At 46.1% G+C, this 24027-nt stretch overlaps 1 protein-coding gene across 5 annotated transcripts in view; it reads left to right on the top strand.

Annotated features, from left to right (window-relative positions):
- Positions 1-24027, top strand: part of LOC106570883 (DENN domain-containing protein 1A) — a 145624-nt gene that overhangs the window by 16120 nt on the left and 105477 nt on the right. For all 5 annotated transcript variants that reach the window (XM_014143465.3, XM_014143472.3, XM_014143453.3 and 2 more), the window contains exon 3: positions 16317-16360. In XM_014143465.3, the coding sequence (XP_013998940.2) occupies positions 16317-16360 (44 nt within the window). The remainder of the gene's footprint in view (positions 1-16316; positions 16361-24027) is intronic.

The following is a 24027-nucleotide window of genomic DNA, read 5'->3' as shown; positions in this document are numbered from 1 at the left end:
ATGTGCTTTAGTGGGGTTCACAATATATTTCTAGAAGCAGTGGAGCTCTGAACACTGTGTTGTGAGGTTCACTTAAAGGAATCACCAGCGTTGAAGGATTGCCAAGCAAATCTCCTATCATGTTGAAATAGATATTAAAAGAAAATGATGTCCCCTTTGAGCAGTTCTTATTCCCTCCCTCCACACTCTAATTAGGAGTGACCTATCTAGACCCCTAGTTGCGTGTAGTGCCCTTCCTAGACCCCTAGTCGTGTGTAGTGGCTTTCCTAGACCCCTATTTTCCTGTAATGCCCTTCCTAGACCACTAGTTGTGTGTAGTACTCTTCCTAGACCACCTGTTACACACACACACACACACCCTCTTATTTTGCTCCTTTGTTACCTGACAGCAGTTCATTATTCTTTCTGTCTTCACTGTCTTTCTCTCCTTTACTCTGTTCTTTTGTTTCGTCCGTCCTCCTGTTATTTCTTTATTCATTTCTTCTTTTTTTCAACCCTTCCATCCATCTATCCATCATCCTCCTCCCTTCCCTGACCATCCTTCTCTCTGTGCTTTCTCTCCCACTGTCTGTCTAGGCTGTTGGTGTGATATTGTCTGGTGTATTTGAGCGTGATCCTACCTGCATGATAAATATTATGGAAATGTGTCCCTCGCCGCTGCCAAGGTCACCACCCATTGTGCGTCTCACAATAGCCAGTGAGCGGCACTGATGTCATCTTGTCGGAATTTTCAATGGAGGGATTTGTTTAGACAAAGATATCCCACTAGAAGTTGCCGAGCATTTCAACGGACAGTTTTCTCTGTGGCCCCTGTAAGAGAGAGCCATGCGCTACTGACTCGGGGACATGCTCTTTTAATGCCTCCGCTACTGTGAAGCGTCTCAAAGATCATACTGACTCAGGAGTCATCTCTAATGACTGTTTGTGCAATGTAGATCAAATCAAATCAAATTGTATTAGTCACATGCGCCAAATACAACAGGTGTAGTAGACCTTACAGTGAAATGCTTACTTACGAGCCCCTAACAAACAATGCAGTAAAATAAAAAAATAAAATATATAACAAATCAGAATAAGAAATAAAAGTAACAAGCAATTAAAGAGCAGCAGTAAAATAACAATAGCTTGTTACTATATTCAGGGTACCGGTACAGAGTCAATGTGTGGGGGCGCCGGTTAGTCGAGGTAATTGAGGTAATATGTATTAAAGTGACTATGCATAGATGATAACAAGAGAGTGGCAGCGGAATAAAAAGGGGGGGGGGGCAATGCAAATATTCTGGGTAGCCATTTGATTAGATGTTCAGGAGTCTTATGGACCCAGACTTGGTGCTCCGGTACTGCTTGCCGCGCGGTAGCAGAGAGAACAGTCTATGACTAGGGTGGCTGGAGTCTTTGACAATTTTTAGGGCCTTCCTCTGACACCGCCTGGCCATAACTTAAAATGCATTAAATAAATAAAGATATTTAGGGTTACGGTATATTTTGGAGTGTTATACATTTTCATAAACAATGTGGGATGCAGTATAAAATGCCTGGTCCTGGTGCTTTGTCCCAGTGATGTACTGGGCTGTACGCACTACCCTCTGTAGTGCCTTGCGATCAGAGGCCGAGCAGTTGCCATACCAGGCAGTGATGCAACCAGTCAGGATGCTCTCGATGGTGCAGCTGTAGAACCTTTTGAGGATCTGAGGACACATGCCAAATCTTTTTAATCTCCTGAGGGGGAATAGGTTTTGTCGTACCCTCTTCACGACTGTCTTGGTGTTCTTGGACCATGTTAGTTTGTTGGTGATGTGGACACCAAGGAACTTGAAGCTCTCAACCTGCTCCACTACAGCCCAGTCGATGAGAATGGGGGTGTGCTTGGTCCTCTTTTTCCTGTAGTCAACAATCATCTCCTTTGTCTTGATCACGTTGAGAGAGATGTTGTTGTCCTGGCACCACATGGCCAGGTCTCTACCCTCCTCCCTATAGGCTGTCTCGTCGTTGTCGGTGATCAGGCCTACCACAGTTGTGTCATCGGCAAATTGAATGATGGTGTTGGAGTCGTGCCTGGCCGTGCAGTCATAAGTGAACAGGAAGTACAGGAGGAGACTGAGCACGCACCCCTAAGGGGCCCATGTGTTGAGGATCAGCGTGGCGGATGTGTTGTTACCTACCCTCACCACCTGGGGGTGGCCCGTCAAGAAGTCCAGGATCCAGTTGCAGAGGGGGGTGTTTAGTTCCAGGGTCCTTATCTTAGTGATGAGCTTTGAGGGCACTATGGTGTTGGAACGCTGAGCTGCAGTCAATGAATAGCATTCTCACATAGGTGTTCCTTTTGTCCAGGTGGGAAAGGGCAGTGTGGAGTGCAGTAGAGATTGCATCATCCTCTGTGGATCTGTTAGGGAGGTATGCAAATTGGAGTGGGTCTAGGGTTTCTGGGATAATGGTGTTGATGTGAGCCATGACCAGCTTTTCAAAACACTTCATGGCTACAGACGTGAGTGCTATGGGTCGGTAGCATTCCATCTGGCCCTGCGGCCTTGTGAATGTTGACCTGTTTAAATGTCTTACTCACATCGGCTGCAGAGAGCGTGATCACACAGTCTTCCGGAACAGCTGGTGCTCTCATGCATGTTTCAGTGTTATTAGCTTCGAAGCGAGCATATAAGTAGTTTAGCTCATCTGGTAGGCTTGTGTTACTGGGCAGCTCTCGGCTGTGCTTCCCTTTGTAGTCTGTAATGGTTTGCAATGGTTTAAGAAAATGATAATGGAAGCGTGCGTAACTTTACATTATAAATGGCAGCAGAGTATTTTTCTCTCTGTTTTTACGCTAGTGTGTTTTGCGCTCGACGCGGTCACGGCCAGCCGTTAGATCCCTTCCTCCTTCCTCTCATATGCAGACGTGCACGATGATTTATGTTCACACTCTTTTGTCTGTGCACTTGTGTGTGACACGCATCTGCACACTGCATATTGCACACATCACGCACGGCCCCTTCGTTTGATTTGACACTTTCATGTGGATGTTTTCTTCCGTTTCTCAATCCCAAGCGCCGGCTTTCTCTCCTTAATTACCGCATTTGCAGTCCTTGGAGACCCCCGTCTGCAGTCGGCGGCAAGGACCCCCCCCCACCCCCCCCGTTCCATTCCCTTCTACCTCTTCTCAGCCAGCAGAAGTCCTATTACAACACACAGACCAAGGCCGTGAGTTTGTTTCCCTTTACAAAGAGCACAATTAAACACAGGCAGATGAAAAAGGACCAGGGAGGTCTCGCTGCGCCCGGGATACCTTTTTAAAAATGCAGATGGTCTTATCGACGGCTGTCTGTGTTCTTCGCCACTTTCTTCATCCTTTATCCGCTATGATTGGTCTGGACAGGGCTAATGGCCGGAGCTGCCTCAGCAGTTTGTGTCCTTTCATCTTTTTTTCCCTTTTTTTTTTCTTCTGGTCAGGTGTTTTTTGAGGTGTGTGTGTGTGTATAGTGTCTGAAGGCATGTGTCTGAATTCACTTATCATCCTTAGTACATGGGTTTTAATATTCTCTGCTCCCACTACTCAGAAAAAGTTATCTCAGTCAGTAATGAAAACCATCTCTGGAGTTTGCTAAATGGAGGCTTCTTCCTTTGCCCACTAATGGGAGCACTCCAAGTATGGTTAATTGAACGATAATAGGTGCTTTTACATGACTACAAGGATGGCTGATGAAACAGATTGAAAAAACCACAAACCCATTTGAAGGTTTAACGTTTAGCACCAGACTTCACTTTCACCAGAAAATGATTGCTGAAGGTTTCCCCTCAATGTGAACATATGCTGAGACAAAGAAGAACATATCTGGTATCATGGTGAGGTGGGAAGAATCTGTATTTAGACCAATACACCAAAGAACAGACATCTAAGAATGTCAGAATGTCCATAGACTAGGGCCGAAGCCGTGCTCAGTAAACTACATAACATCCAGATTTAGTCCTGCGTATGTTTATAGGTCTATTGAATGGGAAAATAGTCAATAGGCAACAAATAGGCAACATTGTCCAGGCCTCTGCAGGAGAAGGGGTTACTGTCTGCCAGTGTTGGTCACTACCCTTGTAGTTCTCATCTGTCATTGCTGAGAGCCAGCCTACTGACGTTGGGGAGGAGGGACGGCTCAAGGTAAAGCTGCCTTGTGAGTTAAAGCTGACCCTGAGGCTCAGTCCCTCAGGGAGGCCTTGTGCAATATCCTGTTAGAGCGCCATGCAAATCTGCTCTGCTCTCCCCCCTGAGCAGGCGGCTGGCACCGGTGGACTCTCTCACACACACACACACACACACACACACACACACACACACACACACACACACACACACACACACACACACACACACACACACACACACACACACACACACACACACACTCTGTAGAGCTGATGGACTAAGCTAATGCCCCCCCCCCCCCTCCCCTACACTCATTGTGCACAGTCCAAACACAAGTCGCCATTCAAATTAAGCTAGAAAACTTTAACAATTTTCCTTGAAAGGCCTCAAAACTTTGTTCAGATCCTTTTTCCTTTGATAGCTTGCTAAAGCCTCTTTGTAGGCTGGTTGCCCTGTTGGTAATCTCGTTCCCAGACACGAAGAGTCTGGTGGACTGACACGTCAAACTTGGCCTTCATTAGCCAATACAGAAAGATTGGGAGAAACTCCTGACACATAGACATCAGAGCCCTGCACTGGCATGATGTTCAGGCCCTACCCATGATGTTCAGGCCCCCGGCGGCCCTACCCATGAATGTTCAGGCCCTACCCATGAATGTTCAGGCCCTACCCATGAATGTTCAGGCCCTACCCATGATGTTCAGGCCCTACCCATGATGTTCAGGCCCTACCCATGAATGTTCAGGCCCTACCCTTGATGTTCAGGCCCTACCAATGAATGTTCAGGCCCTACCCATAAATGTTCAGGCCCTACCCATGATGTTCAGGCCCTACCCATGCTGTTCAGGCCCTACCCATGCTGTTCAGGCCCTACCCATGCTGTTCAGGCCCTACCCATGATGTTCAGGCCCTACCCATGATGTTCAGCCCCTACCCATGATGTTCAGGCCCTACCCATGATGTTCAGGCCCTACCCATGATGTTCAGGCCCTACCCATGCTGTTCAGGACCCTACCCATGGCGGTGTGTCAGGCCCAATTGCTTCAGCAAAATTTAAGGCCCTGCCTGAACCCGAAATCAGAAATAACTTATTCTGTTAGTATCCATTAGCTGCTTGTCTGTCTGTCCTTCCCTGTGCTGCTCGCGCTCTGCTTGTCTGAGTATCCATAGTAACACCTCTGCTTGCTGTTCTGCTCAATGACGAGACAGAGAGCAGTTAGCTGTTAGCTAGTTTTCATCACTCTAAACTCCGACAAAACTCAAGGAACATTATTATTTTCTGTCATATAATCTCGCCTGTGGACTCAGACAATGTTCTGGTCTTCTATTTGACGAGGATAATTTACCTTTAATTCAACAGAGAAGTCATATTGAGACTAAAGTCTCTTTTACAAATGAGCCCTGCACAATACAAAATAAGCACATCAATAGATAAGCACAGACCAACATAAATATAAACAAATTGTACAAAAATAATACACATTAACATACAAAACACAGTCAACTTAAAAAAACACATTATTCATTATAAAAAAATCCTCTGTCAGCTGTCTGAACCACCCTAGGGACACCAAAGCATTATTTGAAAATCATTCCAAACATAGGGTGCAAGGAAACCAGAGGCTTATTCACCTAACTCTGTAGACAGCAAGGAGTCTCTAGAGTTAACCAACCCTGTTATTTACCTAACCCTGTAGACAGCAAGGTGTCTCTAGAGTTAACCAACCCTGTTATTTACCTAACTCTGTAGACAGCAAGGAGTCTCTAGAGTTAACCAACCCTGTTATTTAACTAACTCTGTAGACAGCATGGAGTCTCTAGAGTTAACCAACCCTGTTATTTACCTAACTCTGTAGACAGCAAGGAGTCTCTAGAGTTAACCAACCCTGTTATTTACCTAACTCTGTAGACAGCAAGGAGTCTCTAGAGTTAACCAACCCTGTTATTTACCTAACTCTGTAGACAGCAAGGAGTCTCTAGAGTTAACCAACCCTGTTATTTACCTAACTCTGTAGACAGCAAGGAGTCTCTAGAGTTAACCAACCCTGTGAACAGGTTTGATAACTTGACATTTTAAATCTTAACAGTAGATTTAGGTAAGTCGGAAGCTTGTGGATCAGGGCTTTGTATACAAAAATAGCGTAATTATGTGATCTACGTGAATTCAAGGAGGTCCAGCCAACCTTTTGTGAATAATGCAGTCATGGCAACATGACACCATGATATGTGCTCCACAGCAGAGCACGAGGAAATGGCTCAGCTTCAAAATGTTAATGATCAATTTAGTGATGCCCTACCCGTACCCTAGTTATTGAAGAAAAACAGTAGCCAACTGGAGGACCTGTTTTCCCCTGTTCTGCTCAAGTGCACATGAAGTAAAGAGAGAAAGTAAGGAAGCAGCCAACTCCAATACATCACAAACCTATCAACCTACTTTGAGTGCTTTGTCCCAGGTCAAAGGCTCTTTATCAATTGCTAAAGCTTCTGTCTGAAAGCTGTCACCCTTTACAACCATGTGCTGCAACCATACCAGATACTGTATATATGTGCACACCAATGCACAACTCATCCACTGATGCTCATTGGCCAACTATCAATGTCTTTGAAAGTTACTACCCCAAAGCCTTCTCAGTGTAAAGCCCTCCTTCACTCGAGTATCGAAACCCACAACTGGTTTTGCTCGGGGATTTCGTGCACCATTAAATCACTCTTGACTGGGCATCATCTGTTCTCGCTTGAAAGAAAAAAGGCGGTTTCATTAGAGGTGAGGGATCTTTAAATGTAATTCTCCTCTTTTCCAAATAATCCAAACAAGCATTCCACCACCACTGGTGTTTTTCCAAAGGGCTTGGTGTTCTCAGCCGTGCCATTAAACATGATGCGTTATTAAACGTAGTCTCTGGGAGCGAACGCCCATGACATCAGTTTTAGGTAGAGGATCAGGATCAACTCGAGCGTGTCGGTGCTTCTCGCCTATTTCAGGCTCTCAGTTGTTGTTCCTTGGAAACTTTCCCAACGTGTGGATTTTTTTCTTTCTGTGTTTTTGGTCGTATTAAAGCCACAAGGTCTGTGTCATTGTTTTTAGAGGCTGGCCAAGTGTGGGGAAAACCACTGCGGGTGTCTGGTGTTCTCTGCAGAAGCAGACGTAGACACACACACACGCCCCGCTGTGATTTCTTGCACAGATGTATTTTGAGGAGTAATGACGGGGTGAGACGAGAGGGTATACCACCTCCTTCCCTCCCAAGACCCCTCTTCTAGCTTCCCAGAGGCCCCCCTCACCCCTCCCCTCGTCAGGGGGCCAGACTGCCGTCCTCATGGCAGGGGAGAGAGAGCCAGGATGGACGTGGTCCTGCGTTTGTCTTCTCCCGCTGGGCCAGCCGAAAGATGAGCCTCCCTCCCTCCCTCCCTCCCTCCCTCCCTCCCTCCCTCCCTCCCTCCCTCCCTCCCTCCCTCCCTCCCTCCCTCCCTCCCTCCAAGGGTGTGTTTGGGAGGTGGTAGGGGGTGTTATGTAGTACAGTCTCTACGGTCATTGAAACTATAGGGGAGTTCCTCTCCAACATCTCCCCCCACCTCACCCCCAACCCTACTCAAGGCTGCTCAGAGGCCATGCCAGCTGCTACCGCTCGCTGCTGCACCTCGTTGAGACCTGTCGCCTGGCAACAGTCGCCAGGGTTGGGCAGGCCACGGCGGAGCTAAGGAGCACTCTGGGGATCTGTCACCATTCACCATCCCCCCCCCTCCCAACACCACCCTGCTGGACCCCCCCCCCCCAGAGGACCGCAAGAGGAAGCACTCAACGAGGGGCAGGAAGTTTTATGCCACTCGAAAAAAATAAATGGGCCCATTATATGTTTTCGTTTAGTATTTTTTTTGCGTTTGTCGTTTGCGAGCCGCAGTGTGGAGAGAGAGAGAGAGAAAGATCATTCATTGAGTATTTGAAATACCTGCCAAAAAAAATTGAAGGAAAAATATTATTTGTTTCAAATGTTTGATAACATCATAACATCAGTCTGTGATGTTTTGCACCTTAGCTTGTCCTCCAGTAAATTTGTGTTAGCTTTGTTCTGGCATCCTTGGTCACTCTTGCCTGGTAAATTTCAGTCATGAAGACAGTTGGTGTCTCAGGTGAAGATGCATGCCTTGCCACCTGCAGTAATAGGAACTACCATTTAAACCCAGTTCAGTTCAAGTGGGTATTTTATATCTTGTTTAGTTTCTTTCAAAGAAGTACAAATGGTTTTAACTTCTGCTAGTTAAGTGCAAGCGGTGTTAGCCTAGCTATTTTGTCTCTGGATTTATTTAGTATTTCGCCCTCCCCCATCTCATCCGACCTAACCTCCAAAAATACAGGTATAATACAGTAAAGTATAATATAGAAAAAAAGAGAATATAGAAAAGCCTATCTGTACTATACCTGCACTCTCCTCTATCCTCCTCTAGACAGACCTAGTGATTTAAGGAGCTGCAGCAGGAGGGTTTGGGGAATTGTTACCTGTGTGCGAGCAAGGTCAGCAGTTCTCTGTTGACTCAATTTGTGGAGTCAACACAGCCTGGCTGCCTCCGAGTGCCCCGCTCCCAGAGCCCTGTGGGACTAGGCCCGGATCATTGGACAGATCCTCCCTACCTACGCCCTCCCTCCTCCCAGCACAGGCTATAGCCCCAACCAACCCTAGACCTCTTTATTTTGAGTATTAGGAAAGGAGAGGTGGGAATGCACAGAAAGAGCCATAAATCATACTGAAAGAAAGAGAGGAGAGTTACATTTTTTGTGTGTTTTTGGGGGGAGGCCGTAGAGGTTTTGCCTTTCGCCAGATTCTGACGTTAGTATGGTGGTCCTCATAGGTTGTGGGACATAGGTAGAGAAAGTGCCCGTACAATGCTATTATGGAGTTGATTATGAGAAAAGTGCCTAAGCAAAGAAGATGCAGATTGAAACTTTAGATGTTTGTCGGTCCCTTGTAGCCTTTAGGCCAGAGTTTGTCGGCCCCTTGTAGCCTTTAGGCCAGAGTTCTTCAACGTTATTCTAGCAAGGAAGGAATGGATGGATGGAAAAGGTAAGGATGCATTTGAAAGTATTAAAGTATTCAAATACGCCCACACTCTTGTTCTTGGCATTGCCTTAAGTCTCAGTCATAAATACAATAGGAGTCTTGCAGGAAAGCCTTTCTTGCCATTCTTTGTAATTCGTCGCCGCTACATGTTCCCATCCTCTAAGCCGGAAAAAAGCTGAAAGGGGTCAGGGACTCGGATTAGTTCTTGAGACCCCTCCTCCCAAAAAAGAACTACTCTGATCAAACAGAACAGTTTGACTTTAAAATCCTGTGAAATCAGGTAATAAGATTATAGGCCTCTCATCCTAAAGAACAACTCTGTCTTTCATACACGCACACACGTTTTATCTACATCATTAAAGTCAGAATTATTGTGGTTGCACAACTGTTGTGTTATTGCCGTTTGCACCTGTTTCAGGTGGGAGACATGACAAAGCTAAACATATAAAGAAATATGTATAAACATGAAGAAAAACCCTTTAATGAGGCATTGTAAAACCTTTGACCAGTAGTGTAGTTGCTGTCACACCGTTGTCACTGACTAGTTGGATATTCATTTCTCACTGAGCAAAACATTTCTATATAATAAAGAATTCTTATAAATTCATTTTTTTTTTATCTCTAACCTTCATTTGACTTATTTCTCCCACCACCTGTTCTTGATTGATTTGACCTGTTGACCTCAGACTTTGTTTTCATGTGGTAAGTTGTTGAGTTCTAGTGTCACAGCAGGTATTGGTAAGAGACCTAACAGACTTTTGTGAAAGAGGAATTTAGTAAATCCTTACATCAATAAAGTGTGTGAGGAGGTCTGTGGCGGTCGTTACATTTTGTCAGCCGGTTATTGCCATGCAAAAGACTGCCGGTCTCACGGTAATTGACCGTTAATTAACATAAACACGTTTAGCATCTCCAGGCCTCCAACATCTACATTTAAAAAAGTATAATAAATCAATTTAATCTACACCATCACAATAAATCCATTATTTATTTTAGGCAGGTCTAAAGAAAAATATATGAAGAAAATGTATTTCAAATGAACAGAATATGAGTTGGCCTACTGTATGTTATCTGGTTTTGCTCCATGCCATAGGCTGTAGGCTTGTTAATTTAGCAGACAACATATGCTCATAAGTCTCGTGCCATTATTTTATATTATATGATTTTATAGTAAGAAGAATATAAGTAAACTTAGCGAAGTGGCTATGTTGAGTGTAAATGTGATCATTTGAAACAGGTCCTATATGCTAGATTTAGAGTTATTTGAAACTTTAGTAGTGAATGATACAAACCTTAGAATGTCTTAGAAATTAAAACGTATATGAGCTGCATGATAGGATATTGATGATTTGAGGAAGTTGCAAAAAAAGCTTGCGTTTCCTTGCCTCAGGTTGCACATGCAGTTCTCTCATCAAGGGATCATATTTTCACCCATCAGACTATTCTCAATTGAATGTTGTCTTTACTGATATGTAAAATGAGTTTTGATTTAGAATGGCCCGTTATTAAATAGGCAGGAACAGGGGCAGGAACGGGGGAGGGGAAGAAAGACATGTCATCAGTATGCACTCCAATAGCAAATGGAGGCTGCTTTCCCACCGGTAAATCTTTCAGTCATGCCGGTTTTATAGCAGAGCATGTTCTTAATATGAACAGCTGAGAAATACATATAGTAGCAGCTGGGATCCTCCTCTTTTTAGTAGCTGGGCTTATAAAAATACTTATTTAACTTTCAATCCACGCATCAACCACTGTTAGAGGAGCATGCAGCCTCTCGCTGCCCGACGGGATATTCTGCCCAAACTCTGTATGCCCTGGGCCCTCCAGCCCTGTTCCTGCAGCCACCCACTGCTTCATTTTGGAGTTTAGGCTAGACCAATTATGTACCAAATACATCTTAAATCAGTTTTTTAAATGTTTTTCTGCCTTGTGTAATATGCACTAGGCTATGTAATTGTATAACGGCACAATCATTATTTTATGTCCATGATACTGTTTTGATAATAAGTATTTGATGTTGTTAGAGGGACAGTAGAGCGACCTGATGGTCCTTAGTGAGTTGGGTACTACCAACTTCTTGTTCTGTCTTTTTCTCTCTCACTTTTTCTTCTACTTCAGCTCACCATGCCATCCCCTCCAGTTGATATCATCCATGGCCTTTTGTGTGTTGGTGTGTGTGTGCAAAAACCTGCCTTGCTAAGAAATTCAAAAATTACAACCAGCATCAGTGTTCACTGTTGTAGTAAATTCTATTCTACTGTATTAGGTTGTGCTTAATATTGTACACTCAAACAAATACAGTATCTCACGTTCATTGGCTTGGAGCTAACCTGGCTGGCAGCTTGTGGTGGACTAAAAGAAAACAACACATCTATTTTGGCACTGCAAAAGGTCAAAAGTTGTCATGGTCATTAGCCAAGCAAAAACTCCCACAGTCCTGTTTGATGCTCTGCCTCTGTCGGAGGTGAAGAGACGTGTTCGGTGAGCCGAGCAGAGAAACAGTACCTCAGTGTACTGTCTTATGAAGCCTTTTATTTCAATGGGGTTTTCACTGAATTGTTTGTCAAAGACCAAGTTTGTTGTACGTTTCACTTTGACAAGTATAACGCTATCTGGAGTAACTCTTGATTACAGGAAAGACAACTAATATTATACAGTGATGCTAATGTTGTGAGGATGAAAGCACCATTTGCTAGTGTTCAATTTATCATTTTGTATATTGAATTTGTCAACTGTCTGACAAACACTCACATTGGCCCTTACATTACCAGCGACATTATCTGCTCTTCATTATCTGCTGCTCAGTCTTCATATCTGCCTGCTTATAAAGCTGCTACAGACAGTTAGCCTGGAGAGTGCTGCTCAGTCTTCCTATCTGCCTGCTTATAAAGCTGCTGCAGACAGTTAGCCTGGAGAGTGCTGCTCAGTCTTCCTATCTGCCTGCTTATAAAGCTGCTACAGACAGTTAGCCTGGAGAGTGCTGCTCAGTCTTCCTATCTGCCTGCTTATAAAGCTGCTACAGACAGTTAGCCTGGAGAGTGCTGCTCAGCGTCCACATCTGCCTGCTTATAAAGCTGCTACAGACAGTTAGCCTGGAGAGTGCTGCTCAGCGTCCACATCTGTCTGCTTATAAAGCTGCTGCAGACAGTTAGCCTGGAGAGTGCTGCTCAGTCTTCATATCTGTCTGCTTATAAAGCTGCTACAGACAGTTAGCCTGGAGAGTGCTGCTCAGCGTCCACATCTGCCTGCTTATAAAGCTGCTACAGACAGTTAGCCTGGAGAGTGCTGCTCAGCGTCCACATCTGCCTGCTTATAAAGCTGCTACAGACAGTTAGCCTGGAGAGTGCTGCTCAGTCTTCCTATCTGCCTGCTTATAAAGCTGCTACAGACAGTTAGCCTGGAGAGTGCTGCTCAGCGTCCACATCTGCCTGCTTATAAAGCTGCTACAGACAGTTAGCCTGGAGAGTGCTGCTCAGCGTCCACATCTGTCTGCTTATAAAGCTGCTGCAGACAGTTAGCCTGGAGAGTGCTGCTCAGTCTTCATATCTGTCTGCTTATAAAGCTGCTACAGACAGTTAGCCTGGAGAGTGCTGCTCAGCGTCCACATCTGCCTGCTTATAAAGCTGCTACAGACAGTTAGCCTGGAGAGTGCTGCTCAGCGTCCACATCTGCCTGCTTATAAAGCTGCTACAGACAGTTAGCCTGGAGAGTGCTGCTCAGTCTTCCTATCTGCCTGCTTATAAAGCTGCTACAGACAGTTAGCCTTCGAGAGTGCTGCTCAGCGTCCACATCTGTCTGCTTATAAAGCTGCTACAGACAGTTAGCCTGGAGAGTGCTGCTCAGTCTTCATATCTGCCTGCTTATAAAGCTGCTACAGACAGTTAGCCTGGAGAGTGCTGCTCAGTCTTCATATCTGTCTGCTTATAAAGCTGCTACAGACAGTTAGCCTGGAGAGTGCTGCTCAGTCTTCATATCTGCCTGCTTATAAAGCTGCTACAGACAGTTAGCCTGGAGAGTGCTGCTCAGTCTTCCTATCTGCCTGCTTATAAAGCTGCTACACACAGTTAGCCTGGAGAGTGCTGCTCAGTCTTCCTATCTGCCTGCTTATAAAGCTGCTACAGACAGTTAGCCTGGAGAGTGCTGCTCAGCGTCCACATCTGCCTGCTTATAAAGCTGCTACAGACAGTTAGCCTGGAGAGTGCTGCTCAGTCTTCATATCTGCCTGCTTATAAAGCTGCTACAGACAGTTAGCCTGGAGAGTGCTGCTCAGTCTTCATATCTGTCTGCTTATAAAGCTGCTACAGACAGTTAGCCTGGAGAGTGCTGCTCAGTCTTCATATCTGCCTGCTTATAAAGCTGCTACAGACAGTTAGCCTGGAGAGTGCTGCTCAGTCTTCCTATCTGCCTGCTTATAAAGCTGCTACACACAGTTAGCCTGGAGAGTGCTGCTCAGTCTTCCTATCTGCCTGCTTATAAAGCTGCTACAGACAGTTAGCCTGGAGAGTGCTGCTCAGCGTCCACATCTGTCTGCTTATAAAGCTGCTGCAGACAGTTAGCCTGGAGAGTGCTGCTCAGTCTTCATATCTGCCTGCTTATAAAGCTGCTGCAGACAGTTAGCCTGGAGAGTGCTGCTCAGTGTCCACATCTGTCTGCTTATAAAGCTGCTACAGACAGTTAGCCTGCAGAGTGCTGCTCAGTCTTCATATCTGCCTGCTTATAAAGCTGCTACAGACAGTTAGCCTGGAGAGTGCTGCTCAGCGTCCACATCTGCCTGCTTATAAAGCTGCTACAGACAGTTAGCCTGGAGAGTGCTGCTCAGTCTTCATATCTGCCTGCTTATAAAGCTGCTACAGACAGTTAGCCTGGAGAGTGCTGCTCAGTCTTCCTATCTGCCTGCTTATAAAGCTGCTGCAGACAGTTAGCCTGGAGAGTGCTGCTCAGCGTCCACATCTGCCTGCTTATAAAGCTGCTACAGACAGTTAGCCTGGAGAGTGCTGCTCAGTCTTCATATCTGTCTGCTTATAAAGCTGCTGCAGACAGTTAGCCTGGAGAGTGCTGCTCAGCGTCCACATCTGTCTGCTTATAAAGCTGCTGCAGACAGTTAGCCTGGAGAGTGCTGCTCAGTCTTCATATCTGCCTGCTTATAAAGCTGCTACAGACAGTTAGCCTGGAGAGTGCTGCTCAGTCTTCATATCTGCCTGCTTATAAAGCTGCTGCAGACAGTTAGCCTGGAGAGTGCTGCTCAGTCTTCCTATCTGCCTGCTTATAAAGCTGCTGCAGACAGTTAGCCTGGAGAGTGCTGCTCAGTCTTCATATCTGCCTGCTTATAAAGCTGCTACAGACAGTTAGCCTGGAGAGTGCTGCTCAGTCTTCATATCTGCCTGCTTATAAAGCTGCTGCAGACAGTTAGCCTGGAGAGTGCTGCTCAGTCTTCCTATCTGCCTGCTTATAAAGCTGCTACACACAGTTAGCCTGGAGAGTGCTGCTCAGCGTCCACATCTGTCTGCTTATAAAGCTGCTACAGACAGTTAGCCTGGAGAGTGCTGCTCAGTCTTCCTATCTGCCTGCTTATAAAGCTGCTGCAGACAGTTAGCCTGGAGAGTGCTGCTCAGTCTTCATATCTGCCTGCTTATAAAGCTGCTACAGACAGTTAGCCTGGAGAGTGCTGCTCAGTCTTCATATCTGCCTGCTTATAAAGCTGCTACAGACAGTTAGCCTGGAGAGTGCTGCTCAGTCTTCATATCTGCCTGCTTATAAAGCTGCTACAGACCGGGGGGCTCCATGTCGTACCCATGCACAGGACTTACACCTGAGATGCAGCTATGCCCATGCAGCTGGCAGACTGCCCCCCCCCCCCCCCCCCCCCCCAGATGGGCAGACTGGCAGGCGGGTTAGACTGGTAGGGCGGGCAGGTAGCCAAGTGCACAGATGTACATCAGCATCCCGGCAGATATTGTAGACATCCGTCTGAGTTGGAATTACCTCTGACAGTCTGACTCTTCTGCTCTGTTGTAGCGACAGTCAAGCAGGGACACCATGGTAATGTCATTTAGAGCTGTGTCATAGGCTTGGGCCTTTCGTTGATGTGTCACCAAATACAAGGATAGTAGAGGCTTATTTTAGTTTGCCTACTGGTCTTTTCTTTAGAGGATGTCGTGACTGATTCTAGCGACATATTTTAGGATGACATACTTATCAAGTGTACCAAACAGTCAAACTCTCCATCTTTCAGAGAGTTTGGGAAGGCCGTTTCTTTGAATTAAGTGTCTCTGGATTGGAAGAATTAGTGGTGGTGTAAGGGATTTTTAGCTTTGGCAGATGCTGGGACCTCAATGTCCTAAGCAGATCCCTGATGTTTCCAGTAATGTAGCCTGGAAGTCTAGTGGCTGTGGTTAGTCCTGCAGACAGAGGTGGAACCCAGTCAGCCCCCTCAGGGGTGAGGGTTTTGGGTTGAGCCTTTAGGGAGAGAGTTTTGGATTGTTGTCTTTGATTCAGTGACCTTGACAGATTTTCCGCTTGTGCAGCTGCAAAAACAAAACAAAAATCACAACCATCAATTGAAATACAAGAATTAGCAGTCATTTGATGGACAGCACCTTCCGCGGATCGGTAGAAAGCGGATGTTTACGGATTTCAGTGATACAGTATTTTCAACCTAACTTCCGTTTACCCTGAAAAACAAATATGGGACTCCACTCAGGAGTCTTTTTACACCTGCTATGTTAGATGGACAAAATGACCTCCCCCCATTCTCATCCCTTAGGTTAGACTTCAACATGCGCTCCAGTTGGAGGTTAAGCAAGACAGCTTAGTCCCCCCACACCCCCATCTCCCCCCAACTGAGAAAAGTGGATCATCAAATACACTCCTTTACTTCTTTTTTTTTCTCTTTTTCTCAGCTCTCCTTTTCCGGAGAAAGGGAGGAAAAGGGTGGATGGGTTGGTGGTGGTGGGGGGAAGGAGGGATGGGGGTAGTAACACCTCCCTCTCTGGCCCCTAATCAGCCAGGCAGCCTCAGCTGCCCTCCTCCGATCCCCTGCCAGGGTCCCTATCATCCTCTGATCAAATATTAATGTGCTCTACTCGGCCTGCTCACTAATCCAAAGCCAATTAATATTATCTGTCAATTATTTACAGATCCGGAGGTGCGGAGGCGATTCCCCGAGGACTACATCGACCAGGTTTGGAATGCATAATTAACTTCCTCTTTTCTATCTCTCTCTCTCTCATTTTTCTCTCTTCTTCTCTCACCCCCCCCCCCCTCTTTCTTCGCCACTATTTATTTATTTGTTTCTTTAGCTTTTTTCAGCCCCCTTTATCTTGATAGTTTTCTTTTTCCTGGTGTCGCCTATTTTGACTCTTGCTCTTTGATGTCGCCTGTCTCTCTCTTTTTGTGTGGGTGCGTATCGGCCCCTTTTATTTTAAACGCTTGGCATTTATGTGGTCTTTTTTTATGGGCGCAAGGGGGAGATAGGACCGGTTGGTGTGTTTGACCCCGTCTCGCTCGCTGTGTGTGTGTGTGTGTGTGTGCGTGTGTGTGTGTGTGCGTGTGTGTGTGTGCGTGTGTGTGTGTGTGCGTGTGTGTGTGTGTGTGTGTGTGTGCGTGCGCGTGCGTGCGTGTGACCAGAAGTCCCCACAGTAAAACAAGGAAAGTCGGACAAGTGTGGACATTTCGCCGATCCCAACAAGGAAAAAGGCAATTTTAGGTTTACAATTATGGTTGGGATTAAAAGATGGGGGTTAGTTTTATGATTAGGGGTTTGGGATTAGGGTTAAGGAAAATAGGAATTTGAATGGGAATAAATAGTTTGTTCACCACAAGGATAGTAAAAGGTGTGTGTACGTACAGTAGATGTGTCTGTCTTCACTACTATAAAGGACACTACTATTGTCTGTGTACCGGGCAATGCAGACACATGCAGCTTCAGAAATTCATTGTAGCTCCCAAGATTTGAAAAAGGCTAAAGAAATAATATGAATGCAGAGTTGTTTATATATTTATTTTCCAGAAACTTGATACAAACTTGACAAACAAACTTTCTTTGTGTTTGAGAAATTGCAATTTCTTTTTGAAAGAGAAGAGAACTTTCTTGGTTTATTTGTTTGAGAGCAGTGAGAATCCCCCTGCTTTGTCTTTCTTCACACAAAAAGACGTCTTTGTTGTTTGCGGCGTCTCTCCTGGCTCTGTGGATTCGTTTGCGACTTTGCAGAGCGACGAGAGAGTGGGTGTCGAGCTCTTCTCCGTTGACTAATTGCGCCGTCAGTCACCATAGCCATATGCTTCCTTGATATTGCTAGCATATCTCTGACACCTCCTCTGCATACACAGTGTATATTCACACAAAAACACAAACCAAAACTATTCTGTAGACATTTTGTCGTTTGTTTATTACACAAAGGAGTACATGGCGTTGCCGGTGAAAAGGTACTTTTGATTAGAAGTAGGAGGGTGCATGTTTCCTCTAATTTTTCTTCCTCCTTTCATCTCTCGAGCATCCAGGGTCGTGTTAAATCAATGGCGTATTGACCTGGATCCTACGTGTGTTACCATAGAGCCGTGCCCATAGAATCCTCCGAGGTAGCAACTGGAACTCATTGTCCTGCATGCTCTTCAAAGAGACAGAATGCCAAACATGAATTCAGGTTGCCCCGTTAGTCGAAAAAACAACAACATTCTATTAACCAAGCGGGACACACACACACACACACACACACACACACACACACACACACACACACACACACACACACACACACACACACACACACACACACACACACACACACACACTAATCACGTAGCCTTGTTTATTCCAAGCGAAGCAACCTCCCCCCGCCCGTCTCTCTCTCTCGTTCTCTCGTTCTGTTTCCTTCTTGTGCAATTATTTGATGCAGAAGAAAAGCCACATCCTTTGTTGCTAATGGATGTTTCATCCCGGGCCACCTTTGTTCCATACAGTAAAGAATCTGTCTCGAATTACGGAGCCTACGTTGCTCTAGGAACGAGAATGGGAAAGAGAGACTGAGATGAAGAGAAAGAGCGAGGAAGAAAAATAGAACGAGAAGTAGAGTTTAAGAATATTGGATAGAGAGGAAAGATGATAGGTAGTGAAAAATTGATAATGATAGCCGACCCTTTGGCTTCCCTTGAGCCGCGATGCCACGCTCCTTCACCCATCCCCCTCTTTGTAGTTCACAGAATGATGGAGGAGCAAGGCCCAAGAGAGAAGAAGAGAGTGAAAAAGAGAGGGAGAAGATGAAAGATGGCTGGAAACAAAAGAGGGTAGCTGGTACCAGTCCCAGTCTCATTCTCATCTGTGGGTTGTTAATGATGTTCCCCCCCAAACACACCGCACCCTGCCCAATGGCCAACCCAGTAGCTCCCTTACATCTCTCTAGTCGGCAACAGTATGGCGTCAGTCAACTCTCAGCTGGAGCTTCTAGGACAACAGGGTAGATCTGAAACAGCACCTATTCCCTTTATACTGTAGTGCAGCGTTTCCCAAACTCAGTTCCTTGGGTCCCCCTGGGTGCACGTTTAGTTTTTTGCTCTAGCACTACACAGCTGATTCAAGTAACCATCTCATCATCAAGCTTTGATGATTTGAATCAGCTGTGTAGTGCTAGGGCACCTCTTTTAGCCAGAACCCTATGTGGTATATCAGAGGCAGCCGTAGATAGTGGGTCGTGGGTTTTACTCATCAGGCATCATCTGAAGGCTTGTGTTTAATGTTAACCAAACGTTCATTTGATTTGATTTGTGTTCGGTTTGCGCACTTGGAAACTCCTATACAAGGTGTAGGAATAACTACCCTGGACTATTATTCAGACACACAAGCGTATTTGTTTCTGAAGAGGAGGAATAGTTGCTTGTCATTATCTTGTTCGTCCTTTCTCTCTGCCGCTGATAGATCTCGCCGTTTGCGCCGGGGAATGTAATCGGAAACGTAAATAAGCCGTTTGATAGAAAGTGACGGAATAACGAGCGGAATCTCCCTCGCTTCTATCTTCTCTCTCTCTCCAATCGCTCCCTCGCTCATAATTAAAACAAAGCTTTCGCCCCGAGTCTCTTCTCTCCTCTCTCTCACTCGTTTTCTCCATCTCCATCCTCTGACACAGCCACATCGCATTGACACATAAGCTTTGAATCCTTTAAATTAGGCAGCTGCTGCATGTTTTCCTTAACTTAATGCGACAAGGTACTTTTTTCCCCGTAATGGAGAGAAATCGTTTTTTGAAGTTGGGCTGGCTTTGATGTAGCGTGCCGCTAGAGCATTTTAACTTCTCCGGCATAGGGAGAAGAATCGAGGCGCTTTTTAACAAGGGAATATTCAAATTTTGTGACCTTCTACCAAAAGAAGTAGAAAGGGAAACGGAGGGAGAGAAAGCGGGGGTGTTGAATATTCACGTTTGCACACACACACTACATGTGTAGGATCTTCATTTGATCACTCTTTTGTTGCTGAAAATGTTCCTGCACAGCAGGAAATGCAAATGTGTAGTGCATTCAAGGTTTAACAAGGCTTCTAAAGTTTGTAATTTCCACTTTAAAATGCCAGACTTAATTTGCCCTAAAGAAAAATGTTTCAACCCATACAAAAAATGTCCATTAATTATATTCCACATAATAATTCACATTTCCTGTTGCTGCAGGATTATTTTCCTGCTGTAGCAAACTGGCTCAAATTAAGATCCTACATCTGTAACACACAAACTGCGGGAAGTAACCAACCACCAATAATGACCTCTGATCTCCATGACAACCTCACCCGGAGACCTTGGTGACACTGGCACATAATCTATCAACAACCGGCGATAGTGATTAAAAGGTCTTATCTAGAGGCATTAGATGTCTACATTAGGCTAAGTCGTCTCTTTCAGAAGAAAAATGTGTGTGTAGATAAAATTAACTCACCACCATATCACCAACTCCGGCAAAGTGTCAAGCTCGTGAAATAGGCTAGATTTGTGGTGTAGGATTACATTTCCCAAAGACCTGACCTCAGGTCAGTGTTACATCTTATTCCCTACACATTAAGCCTTCAGGTAAGGTAACGTTAGCTGAACCTCTACCTGACGCCAGATTTGCAGAGTGCAGCTTAATCCCATCTACTAGTAAACCCATCATTACCCCGTGTGGGAAAAATATGGCTGCTTATTGTGTCTTCATCCTGAAGGGAGATAATTGTGATGTGGTTTTCCCAGTGCTTGTCTGACGGTCTGGGGTGTATCTCTTAATTGCGGCTCACCTTAGCGTGGCTTGGCGTCGGCTCCTGGGGACACCTGGCTGCACATATGGCATCAGTTACCGACGTAGGTGAAGGCAACCGTTAAGCATCTGGAGCAGGGGAGGGAGGTATTGGAGGGAGAGAGAGAGAGCGAGTAGATGAAAACATAGAAAACACGGCTGTCTGAGAAATGGAAGTGTTCCAAGAATTGGGTGGTGTTAAGGCATGAGGTTCAAATGTGAAGATGTGCAAAGTGAGTTGGTGGACAAAATGCGAAACTCCCCTCAGTGGAAAGATGACACTGCATGCATAAAGAGAGAGACAGGGAGAGTGACAGGGAGAGCGACAGACAGAGACAGGGAGCGGAGACAGATGGAGACAGGGAGCGCGACAGACGGAGACAGGGAGCGGAGACAGACGGAGACAGGGAGCGGAGACAGACGGAGACAGGGAGCGCAACAGACGGAGACAGGGAGCGCGACAGACGGAGACAGGGAGCGCGACAGACGGAGACAGGGAGCGGAGACAGACGGAGACAGGGAGCGGAGACAGACGGAGACAGGGAGCGCGACAGACGGAGACAGGGAGCGCGACAGACGGAGACAGGGAGCGCGACAGACGGAGACAGGGAGCGGAGACAGACGGAGACAGGGAGCGGAGACAGACGGAGACAGGGAGCGGAGACAGACGGAGACAGGGAGCGGAGACAGACGGAGACAGGGAGCGCGACAGACGGAGACAGGGAGCGCGACAGACGGAGACAGGGAGCGGAGACAGACGGAGACAGGGAGCGGAGACAGACGGAGACAGGGAGCGGAGACAGACGGAGACAGGGAGCGGAGACAGACGGAGACAGGGAGCGGAGACAGACGGAGACAGGGAGCGGAGACAGACGGAGACAGGGAGCGGAGACAGACGGAGACAGGGAGCGGAGACAGACGGAGACAGGGAGCGGAGACAGGGAGCGCGACAGACGGAGACAGGGAGCGCGACAGACGGAGACAGGGAGCGGAGACAGACGGAGACAGGGAGCGAGACAGGGAGCGGAGACAGACGGAGACAGGGAGCGCGACAGACGGAGACAGGGAGCGCGACAGACGGAGACAGGGAGCGGAGACAGACGGAGACAGGGAGCGGAGACAGGGAGCGCGACAGACGGAGACAGGGAGCGCGACAGACGGAGACAGGGAGCGGAGACAGACGGAGACAGGGAGCACGACAGACGGAGACAGGGAGCGGAGACAGACGGAGACAGGGAGCGGAGACAGACGGAGACAGGGAGCGCGACAGACGGAGACAGGGAGGGGAGACAGACGGAGACAGGGAGCACGACAGACGGAGACAGGGAGCGGAGACAGACGGAGACAGGGAGCGCGACAGGGAGAGCGACACCCAGTAACTGTTCTTCCTCATTTGACTTCCAACAGCAAACAAACAATGAAACGGAATGCTTCCTGCCCATTAACCCTCCGCCGCTACTTCTGAACCTGGCCTGTGAAAGTGGCTTTACTGGGGGACACTGACAACGATTTATCAACCTTCGCCCTGCCTCTGGAGGAAGGTGGCGCAAGTGGTTGTTTTCAGATACATTTGCCTAGCCTTCTGTGAGACTGAAATACAAATTAGGGCCTTAAAATGGAGTCTTACGAGATTTGCAAACTGGAGGCCAGTCACACTGCTATACCGGCATCTTTAAAATAGAGGCGCTGACATAGCTTCTTGAAGGCAAGAAAAGGCCATTTTATAAGAGTTCATCAAGTCTCAAGTGGTTTGGTTTGTTGACCCAGTGGATTTAACTCTGATAGACTCTTGGTAATTGACCGATCTAAAAGGCCATTGATTTTCACAGAAGTCAAGGGGAAGTTGAAATAGCGTATGTGAAACTTTACCCATGTATTAAATATGGCCTTGGCCTCAACCATGGGTCGACAGTGCAGATTGAATTATTGATACAAGCCTTATTTGTCTTTAACTATAGATTAAGCAGACACTAAGGAGCCGGTTTCTTGGATCCAGATGAAGTCTAGGCTAGGCATTCGGGAGATTCAGGAAACCAGCCCTTGAACATTGTAGTAGGGGTTAATGTTTCTCTGAAATAGATGATGACCTACTCATATGTTGGCTTGTTGTGTAGCTTGCTAAGGTGAGCTAACTATGGACGTGTTCAGTTCTAGTCTGCCACCCTTCCCATTCACCCTGCTGGGTTCTCCTCCGCTTGTGTCCCTAATCTCCACATGAGGACCAGGCATTTAGAGGTAGCCACACATGGCCCGATGCAAAATCCCCCCTTCTCTTCTTGAATCCTATCCTGTTGAATATGCATGCCCAAGGCCCATTGCCACCCCTCAGCTTCCCTTCTCTTCATCCCCTCCAGTCGTTCATCCCCCAACCCCTTTCTTCTTCCTCTCGCCTCTGTCAGGATGAATGGATTCAAAACAGACAATAAAAGAGAAAAAAGAAACGCTCAATAATTGCTTGTTGTTTAACCCCTCTGGATTGGCTAAATGTGTACATATAGAGAGGTTGCAGTTGCGTCACATCACCTAGCAACCACACCAGGAGCCATGTTGGAAGACCAGAGTCAGTCTGTTGGACCTTTGTTGCCCTGTGTGTCCTCCTATTGTCCACATCGCTGGCTTCGTTTTGCTACCACCAAAAATGTTTTTTTTTGTTTTTCTAAGGACCTTAAAAATAGAGGCAGTAGGATAACCTATTCAAGTAAGTAAATATATTTAGAAAATTATATACAAACGATGTATAATTAGCTAGCTAGCTTGCTACAGTAACTTAGCATTAATGTGTAGGCTAACTCAAATGAGCTCCTAATGTATTGTTAGCTCGCTAGCTAACTTTACATACGGTATAGTATAGCTAAGTGAAATAGATATCTCCAGCTACAGCTAGCTAACTTAATTTTAGCTTGCTAGCTCTTGATGTATGTATCATTATACATTAAAAAAATACACTCTAAATGCATACAGTATGTAGCTAGCCAGCTAACAACCATGGCATGACATTTTCTATGAAATATATATATATATATTTTTTTTAAATGTAACTTTTATTTAACTAGGCAAGTCAGTTAATAACAAATTCTTATTTACAATGACGGCCTACACCGGACAAACATGGATGACGCTGGGCCATTTGTGCGCCGCCCTGTGGGACTCCCAATCATGGCCGGTTGTGATACAGCCTGGATTCGAACCAGGGTGTCTGTAGTGACTTCTCAAGCACTGAGATGCAGTGCCTTAGACCGCTGCACCACTCAGGAGTCCGAGTGAAAGGATTAGCAGCTCCAGCTGTCAGAGAAGGGGAGAGAGTCGGCTACTTTGGATAAGACAGGTACCTTTGTGGGAGGCCATTATGAAAAGATTCTCCAGTCCCAAGCGAGGAAAACTATGAGGACAGAGAGATATAGCAACATGGTATTCAGTGCTGTCTAATTTGAGTAGAATGCAGCCTGTTTCATTGTGATGTTTTCTGTCCTCAAATATAGAGAGCTGTGAAATACCCTGTCTGCAGATGAAGAGGTCCAAATTACTGTCCCAATAGAATAAGGGGTCATCCTTGTATACCGTGGGTGTACCTATGTTAGCAAAATGTTGGGAACAAAATAC

This window comes from Salmo salar, chromosome 01 (assembly GCF_965601325.2).
Source record: "Salmo salar chromosome 01, fSalSal1, whole genome shotgun sequence".
Taxonomy (NCBI): domain Eukaryota; kingdom Metazoa; phylum Chordata; class Actinopteri; order Salmoniformes; family Salmonidae; genus Salmo; species Salmo salar.
The sequence above is the reverse complement of the archived record's forward strand: the minus strand, read 5'-3'. Positions and strand labels throughout refer to the sequence as shown.